Here is a 17,687-nt window from a genome sequence, read left to right as displayed (position 1 = left end):
ACTAGAAGCAAAAGCATTTCGTTACACTCACATTAACATCTGCTAACCATGTGTATGTGACCAATAATATTTGATTTGATTTAACCAAATAAAATAACTCAAACAATGCATACTGACCGCTACACATATTTAGTTCTAACATAGTTTTTTACTAAACTGCACAAACAGGTCTGTAGGTCAAAGACAGATGTGCTCGTAATAAAACCGGGATAGAACTGCCTGCGTCTGTCTGTCTGTCTGTCTGTCTGTCTGTCTGCTGTGCTGAGGATCATGGTAGGGAGACAATCTGCATGTTATCTCAGCATTAAGGGCTCAGTGGGAGAGAGCCTCTAATAGACCTAACCAGCTAGCCAGAAGCCAGCCAGCCAACCTGTAAGGACACAGTGAATCAGTGGAAAGCCCTGCCAGGCCAGTACTCAGACATCTGTATCTGTCAATGTAGTGGAGCTCAGCAGTAGATCTGGTTCTTCAGACAGCAGCTCCAATTTGTCAGCCCCAGCCGAGAGACCTTCCTGCTCCCCTCAAACAGAGCCACACTGGTGATGTACTCTGAATAAGCCCATTCCTGGACATTTTTTAATATTTTGAGCACATGCTATTTAGTCCATGTGTTGGCTTAATCTGGGTCCGGGAAACCGGCCTTATGTGTTTAGGAGTGCTGTGCTTCTGTAATAAGTAAAAGGTTGGTTGAGGACAGTTGATGACAGTTGTACTCTCCAGGTCCAGGATGGAGGTGGTAGAGTAGTAGAAGACTGGTGATATACAGTGGGGCAAAAAAGTATTTAGTCAGCTACCAATTGTGCAAGTTCTCCCACTTAAAAGATGAGAGAGGCCTGTAATTTTCATCATAGGTACACTTCAACTATGACAGACAAAATGAAAAAAAAAAAATGAAAATCACATTGTAGGATTTTTTATCAATTTATTTGCAAATTATGGTGGAAAATAAGTATTTGGTCAATAACAAAAGTTTATCTCAATACTTTGTTATATACCCTTTGTTGGTAATGACAGAGGTCAAACGTTTTCTGTAAGTCTTCACAAGGTTTCCACACACTGTTGCTGGTATTTTGGCCCATTCCTCCATGCAGATCTCCTCTAGAGCAGTGATGTTTTGGGGCTGTTGCTGGGCAACACGGACTTTCAACTCCCTCCAAAGATTTTCTATAGGCCACTCCAGGACCTTGAAATGCTTCTTACGAAGCCACTCCTTCGTTGCCCGGGCAGTGTGTTTGGGATCATTGTCATGCTGAAAGACCCAGCCACGTTTCATCTTCAATGCCCTTGCTGATGGAAGGAGGTTTTCACTCAAAATCTCACGATACATGGCCCCATTCATTCTTTCCTTTACACGGATCAGTCGTCCTGGTCCCTTTGCAGAAAAACAGCCCCAAAGCATGATGTTTCCACCCCCATGCTTCACAGTAGGTATGGTGTTCTTTGGATGCAACTCAGCATTCTTTGTCCTCCAAACACGACGAGTTGAGTTTTTACCAAAAAGTTATATTTTGGTTTCATCTGACCATATGACATTCTCCCAATCTTCTTCTGGATCATCCAAATGCTCTCTAGCAAACTTCAGACGGGCCTGGACATGTACTGGTTTAAGCAGGGGGACACGTCTGGCACTTCCCAGCCTGGTGCAGGTCTACAATTTTGTTTCTGGTGTCCTTTGACAGCTCTTTGAGAGCCAGAAATCTTGCTTGTTTGTAGGTGACCAAATACTTATTTTCCACCATAATTTGCAAATAAATTAATAAAAAATCCTACAATGTGATTTTCTGGATTTTCTCTCCTCATTTTGTCTGTCATAGTTGAAGTGTACCTATGATGAAAATTACAGGCCTCTCTTATCTTTTTAAATGGGAGAACTTGCACAATTGGTGGCTGACTAAATACTTTTTTGCCCCACTGTATACACTAATTAGGGAACGTACGCTCTAGGTCCAGGATGGTCTGGTTGGTGTGGAGGTGGACGGCTCTCTGCTGCTCCACCTGGTCCTCCAGCTCAAAGATGGTCTCCTTCAGGTCCTTGATTTGGCCGTCGGCCTGCTGCCCCCCCTTCTCCAGGGCACTGACCTGGCCACTCAGCGTTTCCTCAAGCCTTACGGCTCGCTCTGCCACCTGCTTGCACTCAGCCTCAGCCTGGGACATAGTAAGAGATGATCTGATTGGTTAGTCACATGGCGAGACATAGTAAGAGATGACCTGATTGGTTATCACACATAGAGCCATTTAAGAGATGGCCTGATTGGTTAGTCCAAACATCCTTCAACAGGCCTCTTTCTACAGGTGTCCTGTTGGCTGCCACCATAAGATGGCCCTGTGTCTGTAGTGACAGTGTACCCTCTTTTTCAATGTCCGTTCATGTACCTGTTACCTTTATATTAAACATGAAAGGAGAATACAAAAGGCCTTTACATAAAGCAGGTGTGACTGAGGTCCTCAGAGGTTTTGTGATTGTATTAGACAGTTAATTCATAAATCTTCACCTAATCACTAGAAAATTAAGGGTTACTTCACCATTAACACATCTAAACCACCAGATGTCCTCAAGTCTGGGCATGTGTGCATATCACTTAGCATAACTGACAGTGACACATCCCTTATTGTAACCACAGCCTTAGATCTGTATGACACTGACTGTAACTGCTAATACTCTATTGTAGTCTGACGTAATAAAATATAAAAAGCTGTTAAAAGCTGTTGGACGTCAGCCCTGCCAGTGTCCACAGAGACTCATTGGCACAAGAGTTTAGTAGGAACTCCTCTAAAGCCAATCTGATAGCATAGCCTACACTACAGTGTAACTGGCTGCTGGGTAAAAAGGTGATGATGAATCATTGATTTTACAGTTTAGTGTCTCGAGCCCCTGTCTCCTGCTGCAGGTATTTCACTTCCTGATACAGTATTGACAGTAACCTCAATCACCCATGCATTCCCTACTGCAGATGTAGCATCTTCAGTTGATCATCCTGTTGCAGGAGAACTTGCAATGCAGGAAAACTTGCAATGCAGGAAATGTTTAACTTCTAGTGTATTTGAGGCTTTAAAAGGCTTATGAAGTTTGTAATTTCCACTTTTCAATTTCAGACTTGAAAAAATCTATCAACCCCTAGAAAAATGTAAATGGATTATAATCCACATAATAATTCACATTTCCTGTTGCTGCAAGATTATTCATACTGTAGCAAACTGGCTCAAATTATCTAAAATGGCACTGCAATGGATAGCAGCCGTTTATCGGGCTCTTGACCAACCCTATCATTGTGTGTGTTTTTTTGTACATAAAGTTTCCGCCATCGTTTCCAATGACCGAAAATAGCTTCTTGACATGAGAACAGTGATCACTAACCTCAATTTGGATGAAGATTTCTACTTCAATGAGTCAGAGGCGCAGGACATAATGCTCACTCTGGACCAGACCCTAGTCCTCGAGACTCGAAAAAGAAAAAGGCGGCGCAAGAGAGGCCAACGTGAGGGCTATCTGATGAAACTATGTCGGCGAGTACATAAACCGCCTCTACCCTTAATTCAATTGGCGACCGTACAAACACTGGAGAACCAACTGGACGACCTCTGTTCGAGACTATCCTACTGTATCAACGGGACCTGAATAACTGTAATATACTGTGTTTCTCAGAGTCATGGCTGAACAAGGACATGGATAATATACAGTTTCTTCAGAAAGAACTCACAACCCTTGACTTATTTCTAATTTTGTTGCATTACAAAGTGGAATTAAAATGGATTTAAATGTCATTTTTTGTCAATGATCTATACAAAATACAATATTTTTTAATTAATGGAGAAAAAAAACACTAATATATCTTAATTAGATAAGTGTTACAACACCCTGAGTCAATACATGATAGAATCAGCTTTGGTAGCGATTACAGCTGTGAATCTTTCTGGATAAGTCTCTAAGAGCTTTGCATACCTGGATTGTACATACACTATTCACACATTATCCTTAAAACAATTATTCAAGCTCTGTTAAGTTGGTTGTTGATCATTGGTTGACAGCCATTTTCAAGTCTTTCCATACATTTTCAAGCTGATTTAAGTCAAAACTGTAATTAGGCCACTCAGGAACATTCAAGGTTGTATTGGTAAGCAACTCCAGTGTATATTTGGCCCTGTGTTTTAGGCAATTGTCCTGCTGAAAGGTAAATTTGTCTCCCAGTGTCTGTTGAGAGGAGGTCAAAGACCTGGCAGTGTGGTGCCAGGACAACAACCTCTCCCTCAACGTCACCAAGACAAAGGAGCTGATCGTGGACTACAGGAAACGGAGGGCCGAGCACGCCCTCATTCACATTGAAGGGGCTGTACTGGAGCAGGTGTCCACTGTTCCTTGGTGTCCACATCACTAAGGACCTATCATGGTCCACACACCAACAGAGTTGTGAAGAGGGCACGACAACACCTCTTCCCCCTCAGGAGATTTAAAAGATTTGGCATGGGTCCTCAGATCCTCAGAAAGTTCTACAGCTGCACCATTGAGAGAATCTTGACGTGCTGCATCACCACGTTGGTATGGCAACTGCTTGGCATCCAATCACAAGGCGCTACAGAGTGTCCTGCCATTCAGACCTCTATACCAGGTGGTGTCAGAGGAAGGCCCTAAAAATTGTCAAAGACACCAGCCACCCAAATCATAGACTGTTTTCTCTACTACCGCACGGCAAGCAATACCAACACACAAGTCTGGAACCAACAGGACCCTGAAAAGCTTCTACCCCGAAGGCATAAGACTGCTAAACAAGACTGCTAAATAGTTGCACCAAGTCTGGAACCAACAGGACCCTGAACAGCTTTTACCCCAAGCCATAAGACTGCTAAATAGTTAGTTAAATAGTTATCCAAATAGCTACCCAGACTCTCTGCATTGACCTTTTTTGCACTAACTTTTTTTGACTCTTCACATACGCTGCTACTACTGTTTACTACCTGTCAATTATTCTTAGTTACAGTGCATTCGGAAAGTATTCAGACCCCTTGACTTTTTCCACTTTATGTTCAAATTTGAGCAGCAATGCTCCCCATACAACCTGACAGAGCTTGAGAGGATCTGCAGAGAAGAATGAGAGAAACTCCACAAATACAGGTGTGCCAAGAAGAAGACTGTGATCGATACCAAAAGTGCTTCAACAAAGTATTGAGTAAAGGGTCTGAATATTTATGTAAATGTGATATTTCAGTTGCAAAAATGTGTAAAAACCTGTAAAAACTATTTAATCAATATTAGAATACGGCTGTAATGTAACAAAATGTGGAAAAAGTCAAGGGGTCTTTCCGAATACTGGAATACTTTCCGAATGCACTGGATATTTACATATATACCTCAATGTCCTCGTACCCCTGCATATCGACATGGTACTGGTACCCTTTGGATATAGCCAAGTTATTGTTACTCATTGTGTATTTATTATTACTTGGATTATTATTACATTTAATTTTTCTATACTTTTTCTATTTTCTTTCTCTCTGCATTGTTGGGCCCTAAGTAATCATTTCACTGTTAGTCTACACCTGTTGTTTACGAACCATGTGATTAATAAAATTCGATTTGATTTGAAATTAAGATCCTACATCTGTACAGCTCCATCATAGGCTACAGTACATGCTGGGTTACTGGGTCACATACTGTGAAAGCCCCCAGGCATGATGTATTGTATTAAAAAAAGATATTGATGACACAATGCATTCTCCACAGCACGTCTTCTTACAGTATGTGGAGCATGACGTTAGTGACTGAAGTCATTATTTACCGGCCTCGCCCTCACACCCGTTTGTCAGGAGCCAGAAGCCTGAGTCATATGTCACTCGACTTGACCTGCCAGGGTTCAGATAGGATTTATTTTCTTTCAAATAGTTTTAATGTTTGATTCAACGTGTGCCAGATGGTCAGCATTTCAACATTTGGGAATATTCCATTGGTTCCATTGCAACAGGCAGGCTCAATGAAACGGGGCAAAAGTATTTGAAAGAAAACAAATACTGTATGAACCCAGGTCTGCCCTGACTGGACCACCCCAGTGTAGAGTCAAATAGTTATGACATCAGTCAGAGGCAGCTGACTAGGACACACCCCGTGTTCACATCAACAACCACAGAAGGTACCCTAAACCCACACAGCCCAGGCTGCTGACGTGTGGTGTTGTGGGGGAAAACCACTGCTCACTCACGCTCTCTGATCCTATAAGCAGATGAAAACAATTTCATAGAACATGAGTTCATACGTTGGAGAGTGGTGAGGGAAAGTGCTGAACTATAGCCACAAAGCCTGTCTTCATTAGCAATACAATATTTATCCTAATTCAAACCATCATGGCAGATGAGGTATTGTGTAGGAAGCTTGTATCCACTACAAGACCATGGTGCTTGCCTACGGAGCAGCAAGAGGAACTGCCCCTCCTTACCTTCAGGCTATGCTCAAACCCTACTCCCCAACCCGAGCACTTCGTTCTGCATCCTCTGGTCTCTTGGCACTCCCACCCCTACGGGAGGGCAGCTCCCGCTCAGCCCAGTCAAAGCTCTGTCCTGGCACCCCATTGGGGGAACCAGCTTCCCCCTAAAGCTAGGGCAAGAAAGTCCTTGTCCATCTTCCGAAAACATCTGAAACCCTACCTAAAGAGTATCTTAAATAACCCCACAGAACCCCGCCTCGCACCCATTTCTCACCCCGACTGCTCGAGGATGAGATGCAAATTGGTATTCCACCCACCTTGGTGAGTAATAAAGTTTCTACTCGATTCTATTCTATATGGCTTGGTGTCCCACCCACCTTGGACAGCAGTCCCTGTGCGTGTTCAGTGTCAGTCTGGGCCTGTAGCAGCTCCTGCCGTAGCTCTGTTACCTCCCCCTCCAGTCTGTCTCTCTCAGAATGGGCCGCCTTCAGCAGCCTCTGCAACTCTGTGCTGTCCCCAGCACTCTGCATGGCCTTCAGCTCCCCAACCTTCTGTCTCTCTAGGTCCACCTGGGCTTTGAGCCGTCCGTTCTCCACCCTCAGGGCATCCGTTGCAGCCCTATGTTCCTCAGCCTCCCGCGTCATCTCACCCCCGGCCTCCACCTCCTTCTCCAGCCGGCCCTGGAGGTCATCCCTCTCCTGCCTGAGGGACCTCACCTGCCCCTGGGTTTCCTGGTGCTCCTCTTCCAGGGTCCTCAGGCTCCCCGTCAGCTGCTGCTGGATGTCCACCAGCTTCTCCCTCTCTGAGTGAGAGCTCTCCACCAGGTCAGTGTAGCGCTGCTCCAGCTCAGCTGCCCGGGACTCGTCCCCGCTCTGGACCTGGGCCACCTCCTGCAGCTTCCCGGCCAGGGCCTCGTTCTTCTGGGCCAGCAACTCTACCCTCTCCCTCTGCTGCTGCAGCGACGTCTGTAGGAGGCCCTTCTTCTCGGCCAGGCGCTCATTCTCAGCCGTCAGCTCCTGGACCACCTGCTGTTGGTCGGCCAGCTCCTGTAGTGTTGCCTGGAGCTCCTCTGCCGTGCTGTGCTGACTTTCCTCCATCTTCTGGATCTGCTCCGTCAGGCTCTCCACTGAGGGGTCGCGACCCGGACCCTTCCCCACCCCTACACCACTGCTGCTCACTGAGTCAGACTGCGACGGGATCTTCTCAAACTCTGAGGAGTCCGGAGAGGGCGAGCCCTTGGTGATGTCACTGCCGGAGGAGACTGAGGTTTTGAGCGGGCTGGGTGTGGGTGACTTGGCTGGGGGACTAGTGTTGTTTTCTGAGGGGAGGCCGTTGACGGAGGGCTTGGAGGGGCTGGTGGTGGTGGTAGTGTTGTTGGACAGAGGAGAGGCATGCAAAGTTTCCAGGGAGAGAAGCTTCTCCTTCAGGGCCTGGTTCTCCTCCCTCAGAGCCGCCAGCTCCCTCTGGAACTTCCCGTTCTTCTCCCTCAGCTCCCCTACCAGGGCCTGGGCATCTGTGGCATGCTGGGATAGACCTTGGCCTTGATCGGGGGCACCCTCGGGTGGGGTGGAGAGGGTGTTGTGAGGCGAGGGGGATGAAGACAACGAGGCTTTCCCCCGGCAGCGCTGCAGCTCTATCCTCAGCTTGCTGATCTCAAACTCCTTGGCCTTGGCCTCGGCCAGAAGCTCCTTCACCTGGCACTCCAGGAAGCCTCTCTCCGAGCCCTCAGCGTCCACCCTGGGCTTTGTGGTGGTGGAGCCACGCTGGTGCTTGGCTGCCAGGGTGGCCAGGCTGGAGGTGCTGGCGCTGGGGGTCATCTTCTTGGTCGTGGAGGTCCGCAGCTGGTCCCTCAGCGACACACGGTCCCGGGTCATGGTGGGAGGAATCTCCCTGGGGGCAGGGATACCAGACTTCTTGGATCCTGATTGGACGCCTGAAAAAGATGATCAAAACACACATTCAGAGTCTGCTGCTTTCTTTTTGAAAGGCCACTAGTAAAGTGGTAATGCTTTGGACTAATGCCTGTAATGTCCTTGCCATTCAATAGAAACAATTTCCCACTCAGATTGAAGCTCTATTGTGATGCAGTGATAATATGTTGTTGCAATTGTCATCATCAGGTGTTGCAATTGTCATCAACAAGGGTCAATCATTCAACAATATTCATAGATCCATTTATTTGTTTTGATGGCTGAATGGCTGGCTGGTTGGCACTGTGTCTGTGTTACTGTGGCCATTGAAGGCTTCCTCCGCCTTATAGCATTCCAGTGGGTCCACAGGCCCCGGATGGCTTTCCAGACCTCTCTCTCTCAAATACGAAGAGCTTTTACTGATTCATCCCCCGCGTGAGCAGGGCGCCATCTGAAAGGCTTTTATTGTTTGTTTTAAAATTATCAGCAAACAGCAACACAGACACAGGGGGTTCTTGTTACCAGGGATGACCAGGAATGGTCCGGGACACATGGAACGTTCCAGCACAAAGCAGCCCAGTCAGTGGACAGACACAAAAAGAACGCTGTGTTGATGACACACTAGACTGACTGCCATCAACTCCAGAGGGCACAGACTACTGCACAGCCTGGGCAAGAAGAGATAGACCAGGATTCTGTATAACCCCATAAACAACACACACATCCACACTCGCACACACACAAAACATTCAAGATACACTGGCACATTGGCTCACATCCACACCTACAAACAAACACACACTCACAAACAAATAGTCTGGGCTCATTTGGAATGGAAATCCTACACCCCTCTGGGCTCTTAAAGCACTTCTCCATTGATGGGCACTTTGCAGGGACTATCACCCCTTTGTACGGGCTGGCTGTGCCTGCCAAGCCTGCCAAGCCTCAGACAATCTCAGGGGCACAGCGTGGTTTAGCATTCTTAAAGTGGGGTTCTGTGGATGAAAAGGAGAGTGTTGCTGAGGCCGGGACCACAGAGAAAGGAGTCAGAGACCTAACTTACTTTATCAGCACTCAACTATGCTTCTATATAAAGCAAGGAGCTCGGAACTCGGTGTGCTTTCTTTTTACAATAACACAATCGTAAATTGCTAAGCTTGCAAAAATAAAAATGACACACACACACACACATATGTATATATATATATAGCAAGGACGCTGGACACTTTCTTTTCATAATAAAATAAAATCACAATAAAACGACAAATAGTTCCAGTAAAACATTAAATATCAAAGCTATAAAAAATAACATGGCAGATTGGCTGGCACACAGAGTGACTGCAGACAGACATTGCGGTTTGCCTTCAGTCAAAAAATAAGGACCTAACTACTCCGCTTGAGTGAGAGCAAGCAAAAGCCAGTCATTTAAATGCCCATTAATCAACTTTGCATTGGTTCTCCATCAGTCAGGTCAAGTGAACTCTAGTGTATTTCCCAGTGGACTAGCCTTTGCTTTGCCAAGATCCCAGGCTGCCATTAAAAATCTATAATCACTTACTTCTCTGTGCATTTTACAGTGGATGCATCCACTACAGACAGAATGAGGCCATACACAACTAAATTATGTATTATCACATGGAAGATTTTAACATTTTAACAGCTACTTGTTTATGAATAAAGACTGTGATAAAATCAGTTGTGTTAGGTTAAAAAACGACTACATCATAATACATTACAGATTGACATATTAAGATGTTTGGGGATGCATGTATGTGTATTAACAGAAACTGACAGACTGACAGACTCACACACAAACACAAACACACACACACACACACACACACACACACACACACACACACACACACACACACACACACACACACACACACACACACACTTCACAACTCCCCTAAATCTCTGCACAGTGGCAAAAACAGCATATAGGCCAGACCTATAGGTCATGTGGGGCATATTCATGCCAATTGCTCTTATTCTTATTATATAACATATAGAGGAAGAGTAACAGAAGGAAAGTGAAAGAGAGGGATTGATGAATAAAAGGAGAGTGAATGAGAGAGAGAGACAGATGTGTTTAAGCTCAGTCCGTTTCCATTAAGATGACTAATGTTTGGAGTTGAAGTGGGACTCTGGGACATCTCCCATTCACAGCCCCCACATACAGTAACACTCTCCTTCTACTTCCCAGCCCAACTGAATAAAACCCATATGGACTGTATAAACTCACTTTCCTCGTTGGGAGGACTCACCTCCCTTTTACCATGACTTCACTACAGCTTGTCCCTGTGCACATAGCCATGACATAAATCTGTGTGCAAAACAAGCCAACTAATACGTACGTAAACATTTACAGTACATTAAAATACAATACAGAGAAAGGAAGGCTGGCTGGAACACAGCCATTCTGACCATTTCTGAAAGATGAAAACAATAGCACATTTTTGGTGGACCTGTAAACAGATTGTTGGAATTCAATAATGTTTTACATTGACTTTTTCCCGAACCTAAATATGCTGCACTGACAGCGTATTCTGAAACATTGTATAACATTTGTTTTACTGCAGAAGGCCTTCTTACAGTGGTAGCCTACACACTTCAATGCAAAAGATCAACTGCCTGTTCAGCTGTTAAATCCTATTGTAGGTCATAAACCACGCTAAACCACCATGCATTTAACATTTGAAAAAATGATTGAAACCGAAATCGGAAACCGTGATTATAAAAAAACAAATGTAAAGCCTACAAATGTCAATGGAAAAGGTGAAACGTTTGTTCGATCGTTTAACTGTGCTTCAGATTGGATCGCAATGAGCAAAATACTTCAAATAGGTGGATCTATTTACTAATGTGAAGTAGGTCCAATAAATGAGAGAAGGGATGAATGGTAGCCTATCCAAACTTGTTGTAGGCCTATAGGCTATTTCAAGAGTTGCCTATGAAACCATCACAGTCAGAAAAGGGGAGGAGTTTTAATATACCTATTTCAAATTATTTTAAAATGCAAAGATAAAATAAAGATTTAGAGATTTTTGATCTCTTCTTACTAACGGCAAATTATTAAATCTTGTTATTATATTTAACTACCTGTTTTTTGTTATAAATAAGAATGTCATAATATATTCCCCATTTGCACAAGACTACTACTAGGCTTCTTTTGCCTTCTTGCAATGCAAGACTTCAACCACTAGAAACTGTGCGTACCCATGGTCTACAGTGTGCGGGAGGATAAGCACGTCAAATTCAGTTTTTATAAATGGCAAATTTTGCGTGAAAACTGGCTAACACATATTTTGTGCATACGCAACATTTACAAATGAGGCCCCAGACCTGGGTTCAAATAGTATTTGAAATAGTGCTTGATTGAGCTTACCTGACACATTAGAGCCAATGGAATAGTTCCAAATGTGCAAACCCCGTCCATCTGGCAGACAGGCTTAATTGAACGCTCAAAGTATTTGAAAGAAAACAAAATGGAACCCTCTCTCTCTCTCTTACTCTCTTTCTCTCTCGCTCTCTCACTCTTTCTCTCTCTCAGCGTTACTGTAGCCAACCCTTCCCTGTCCAAAAGGAGGGTTCGGTCTCACATAGAGCCAGGTATGGGCAGTGATAGTTAGTGGCACAGTTGGCCATGCAGCCTCAAGGCCAAGACAGAGCAGCTGCTCAATGGGAATCATCTCATCTTATCCTCATCAAACAGTCCGCCAATCTCAGAGGAGAGCAGAGGCATGCTTTATCCAGGAGGTGCCAGTTTTCAGATGCTAGCTGGGCTATAAAAGGGGGGTGATAGGAAGGAGAACATTGAAGAAAAGCCTCAGTGGCTCAATTTATCTATGCTGAGATCGACATGTTTGATACAGTGCAGAAGATAGACCGATTTGACTTTTCTCTTCCAACACAACATATAAAACCATCCATAACTTCTAAACCCCTTAGCTAAGCCTACTTTCAGGGTATTCATGATCCACCATATGTTTCACAATTTAAAAGAAGTTAAAGGAAAGCACAAAGAAGACAAGCTGTGAATTAATAGCCAACTATTTAAAATCCTCAGTTGGGACAAACGCTTCCTGACTCCAAAGTTATCTGGGCCTGACTTGCCAAGCCTTTGACAGACAATGACAACTCCTTATTTTTATGGGTTACTGAAATGGTGAGAGGAGAGAGAAAGTGGGGAAGAAAAAGAGAGATGAGAGAGAAAGGCTGAGAGTAACAGAGAGATCAAAAAAATCTATGGAGAGAGATAGCGAATGACTCGTTTCAAGAAACTAGGCGTATGTCACATGTCACTACTTCACAGGAGCAGCATTTGAACGTAATTTTTTTTTTTTTTTAAATCGAAATACGTTTTTTTTCTCGCAGATATGCCTTCTGAAACTTCATGTGAACTTCATATGCCTTAAAAACAAACTAGTATTTCATCCATAAAATTGTTAAATTTCAAGCCTAGTTGGTTTAGCCATGGAAAAAAACAAGAACCTTCCCACTGGCCATGATTGGCTGAGATAATGCAAGGGCTGGACATGCCGGGAGATGAGTTTGGATTGGTCTGCCACGTAGCAGGCTTCTGTCTATAACGTGAGCTGTTCAGTATGTGTTGACAGTCCTTTTTTTATTTTATTTTGTACCTTTATTTAACTAGGCAAGTCAGTTAAGAACAAATTCTTATTTTCAATGACGGCCTAGGAACAGTGGGTTAACTGCCTGTTCAGGGGCAGAACGACAGATTTGTACCTTGTCAGCTTGGGGGTTGGAACTTGCAACCTTCCGGTTACTAGTCCAACACTCTAACCACTAGGTTACCCTGCCGCCCTACCGGACCTTATATGATATAACATTAGCATTATATGATATAACATTAGCCATCGAGAACAACAAAAGTTTTGCTACTTTTCCCAACATTGATGCCCTAAATTTAGCTGGTGCTATCGACAGATCAGAAGGAAAAAGTGATGGGCTAATTTCTGCACACATCACGGTCAGTATGAACCGGAGTGACTTGACACAAAGCTGGCCAAACAAGATGTAGCTACAAACAAAATGGAGTTAAATGGCTCCAGTCTGATAAGTTTCTAATTTTGTCAGAAAGTAATTTTCATCGCAAGTTAAAGTGTACTGTTTGTTAGCTAGCAAACGTTAGCTTGCTGGATCGCTAGTTAACGTCATGTGTATGATCTGTGTTACAATATTATTTGAATCAGAAAACCATTTGCATTGATAGTTATAGCCTAATGTTAACTAGCTAACATTGGACCTAGTTTGTTAGGTTTAACCACCTGCAGATTCATACTACAGCTATGACAATGTCTGTATTGGTAGTAGTAGTATGAGTTGGGGTTATGCCAGTTCATCGTTTAGCTAGCTAGCTACATGTCTAAACAAAAGTTTCTACTTTGGCTGGTTTATTACATGACCCATCAAATTAGCAGGTGTATATGGGCGTGATTAAGGCCATCTATTGTATTTCATGAACATGTGCACATGTCTAGACAATAGTGACCCTTCCACTTAGCTAGATGTGGGTGAGGGGTGGTTATAGCATTTCCTTCACATGACTCATCAATTTAGACAAGTGTGTCGGGTAAGCGTCATCTAAAAATATAAAATATTTTTTATCTTGACACTTTCTGTTTTTGATATTGCTACTATGTAAGTACTATCACTGTACCGTTTACATCTTCTGTATCCTCTGCATGTGACAAATAAACATAGATTTTATTTGATATAGTGTGTGTTTACATGGCCTCACATGTGAATCCTTAAAGAGATGGGTGGGGCTAAGGCTTAAGAGGGTGTGAACGATACTGAAGGGGTGTAGACAAAGAAGAGCTCTCCAGTAGGTGTACCAAAATATTCAAGGGCCATTTTCTAAGAAGTGGGTTTACAAGTTTATCAACTTTCCCATTGTTCCTCAACTGCAGTGTATGATATACCATTTTCTAGCTCGGAGTCTCTACTTTTATCCAATGTAAAAAATACAATTTCAAATGTTGCTACATAAGACCAACTTGAGATGGTCAGTCACATATAAACAAAAGTATGTGGACACCCCTTCAAATGAGTGGATTTGGCTATTTCAGCCACACCCGTTGCTGACAGGTATATAAAATCGAGCACACATTCATGTTATCTCCATAGACAAACATTGGCAGCAAAATTTCAACGTGGCACCGTCAGAGGATGCCACCTTTCCAACAAGTTAGTTAGTGAAATGTATGGCCTACTAAAGCTGCATCGGGCAACTATAAGTGCTGTTATTGTGAAGTGGAAACGTCAAGGTGCAACAATGGCTCAGCCGCAAATCGGTAGGTCACACAAGCTCACAGAACAGGACCACAGAGTGCTGTGCGTAAAAAGTGTCTGTCCTCAGTTGCAACAATTACTAATGAGTTCCAAATTGCCTCTGGAAGCAACGTCAGCAGAATAACTGTTTGTCTGGAAATTCATGAAATGGGTTTCCATGGCCGAGCTGCCATACACAAGCCTAAGATCACCATGCGCAATGCCAAGCGTCGGCTGGAGTGGTGTAAAGCTCGCTTGGACTCTGGAGCAGTGGAGTGATGAATCACGCTTCACCATCTGGCAGTCTAACAGATGAATCTGGAGGTTTGGAGGATGCCAGGAGAACACTACCTTCCCCAATGCATAGTGCCATCTGTAAAGTTTGGTGGAGAAGGAATAATGGTCTGGGGTTGTTTTTCATGGTTCGGGCTAGGAACCTTAGTTCCAGTGAAGGGAAATCTTAACACTACAGCATACATTGACATTCTAAACAGGCCTAATCGCCCAACATCAGTGCCCAACCTCACTAATGCTCTTGTGGCTGAATGTTAGCAAGTCTCTGAAGAAATGTTCCAACATCTAGTGGAACGCCTTCCCAGAAGAGTGGAGGCTGTTATAACAGCAAAGCGGGACCAACTCCATATTAATGCCCATGATTTTGGAATGAGACGTTCGACGAGCAGATGTCCACATACTTTTGGCCATGTAAATCCTCCAACAACCTCTGGAGACTGGCTCTCATTGATAAAAAAGTGTAAATAATGTGAAACATTAGCTTTGGAAAGAAAGATAAATACTGCTGCCAAGTAGAATGGGCTTTCGGTCATGTTGAGGAACAAGAGAAAGGCTACACAACATTTTGTGACAAGAGTTTTCTTTTTTGTGCTCATTTGGTAAGAAAGTAATATTCACAATAGTGAATCATGGACTAATCATTGCAGGATAGGGGGTTTTGGAGGAGAAGCCACAGTAACAGGATTTAGATTGCAGGCGGCCAAATGAAGCCAGCAGTGGAAGCCAAGATCAACAGGCTTGACCAAAGTCATTAACCCAAACTCCAACTTTTAACTTAAAACATTCATGTTTCTACACAGAATACTGCTGACATGCCAGAAAACACATGTCCACACAGAGAGAACCATTGTTAGTATCCCCACTTCTGATCTCGAGTCCTGTTGAAATGGCTTCCTGAAATAATCGGAAATTATTGCTTTGTTTACATTAACTAATTGTTTAATTAATTAATAACACACAGTATGAGTACCTCATCACAATAATGCACTCTGGTCCATATCTATCTTTTTAATGAAGATGAGGTTTGAAATCACAGATCGGCGGGGGACGTGTGGCTCAGTGGCTTCTGGACACCAGCGTTACCAGCCAGCCAAGCCAAGCCAGCAGCCAAGAGGTAACAGGCTGCATTGTGAGGGGAAGGAAAGGCAGCCCCCAGCCCAGCCATCTTTAATTTAATTTTACAAGGGGGGACAGGAGAGGGAGAGACGATGACAGATAAGTGGCCGGGGCCAGTCAGGCCGGTCAAGTGTCAGAACCGTTGGCATCTGCAATGACACAGTGGTACCGTCAGTCAGTGGCTGACTGCTATCACGAAGGAATCAATGACCTTTGAAAGGGAAAGAATCTCCCTCGGTCTCATTTCCACACCACACACGTGTGCACACACACACACACACGTCTCATTTCCACCCCTAGCCCGCCCCCTCTGGAGTTCCAGGAAGTGCAGTCTAATGTTTTCCAGTCAGGTGGACGTGGGGGGTACAGAGCAGTCAGATAAAAAATCATATCCATCTCTCTCTCTGTCTGGGGTTTCCTGTTGTCCAGGCAGCAACTGGACAGGACATAGCCTGGTGGTCCCAGATATGTTTGTGCTGTCTTGGCAACTCAACACAGGAGTTGGCAAGATGGCACAAACAGATCTGTGACCAGACTAGACAGGACGGGATGGGGAGTGACTGGGTAAACTGGAGCTTATCTCTCAGGCCCTGGGCTCACACAGGCATTCCACTCTTCTTGCTGGTGCGGAAGACAGACTCACAGTGGGGTTTCCATATGCGTCACTGTGATACAGGAAATGGTCAGCCAGGATGGTCAGTCAGGGACAGGGGAGGCAAACGTTAACGCTAGCCGTCACAGTCCAAGGGACACATCATCCTCCAGACCTTGATTCAAATAGTATATGTTCTTTTAAAGACTAACTTTTTTGGGGTTCCATCATCAGACAAACATCAGACAACAATTGAAATCATCATCCTAACTCTTCTAGCAGAAATAGATACTGCCAACTATGAGTTAGCCAAGAAACAGAGACTCTAGCATTGTTTTTCTACTTATCAAAGGCCAACTTTACTTGCAATACTATAGTATGTACAGATATTCCACTAAGGTTCCTGAAACTCTGACAGACGGTCCAAATTCACTCTGGTCAAAACTTAATCTCTTGGCCTGTGTCTCAGGTCCCAAAGACTTAAATGGACAGATATTCCACAATAGTTCCTCCATATGAGTTGATGAAAGCTCTAGCCTAAATGCACTTACACTGACTGGGCTTTTTTCTGGCCAAAACATAATCTCTTGGTCCCAGGTCCCAAAGACTTTGGGTCAGAGTCAGGACATGACATCATAATGTGGAGGAGGAGAGTGCATAGTATGATTAGAGAGCGGATCTGCAGATCACAACTGATTTAAAGCCCAGAATGTTCTAGAATGTCACCAGATACATTTTATGGGCCTACTATAGCAGATAGCAGAAGGGGATATAGTAGAGGCAGGCACTCAACGAATGCAGGATTTCAATAAACCCCCCATTTCCCATAGTCTACTACATACAGTATACCACATAAGAGGCACGTCAATGAATAGGAATCTGATTTGTGCGCCGTTTGAAGGATGGTGTAATTGCATTTGCCGGTGATCGGAAGTGGTGTAAATCAGGTAAATGGTCTAGTTTCACAGACAGTTACCAGAACCATGGAGGATAAGCAGCAGCTGTAACACACATCACTCTGTGAGTGTCAGCTTAAGGGCTGGTTTAGAAGTAGTGTACAAAAGT

At 44.1% G+C, this 17,687-nt stretch overlaps 1 protein-coding gene across 13 annotated transcripts in view; it reads right to left on the bottom strand.

Moving 5' to 3' along the window:
• LOC110537489 (cytospin-B) overlaps positions 1-17,687 on the bottom strand; it is a 175,873-nt gene that overhangs the window by 63,869 nt on the left and 94,317 nt on the right. For all 13 annotated transcript variants that reach the window (XM_090192336.1, XM_090192337.1, XM_090192344.1 and 10 more), the window contains 2 exons: positions 6,788-8,343; positions 1,938-2,145 (listed from right to left, as the gene is read on the bottom strand). In XM_090192336.1, the coding sequence (XP_090048462.1) occupies positions 1,938-2,145; positions 6,788-8,343 (1,764 nt within the window). The remainder of the gene's footprint in view (positions 1-1,937; positions 2,146-6,787; positions 8,344-17,687) is intronic.

This window comes from Oncorhynchus mykiss, chromosome 12 (genome assembly GCF_057628025.1).
Source record: "Oncorhynchus mykiss isolate SJ-2025 chromosome 12, ASM5762802v1, whole genome shotgun sequence".
NCBI lineage: Eukaryota > Metazoa > Chordata > Actinopteri > Salmoniformes > Salmonidae > Oncorhynchus > Oncorhynchus mykiss.
The sequence above is the reverse complement of the archived record's forward strand: the minus strand, read 5'-3'. Positions and strand labels throughout refer to the sequence as shown.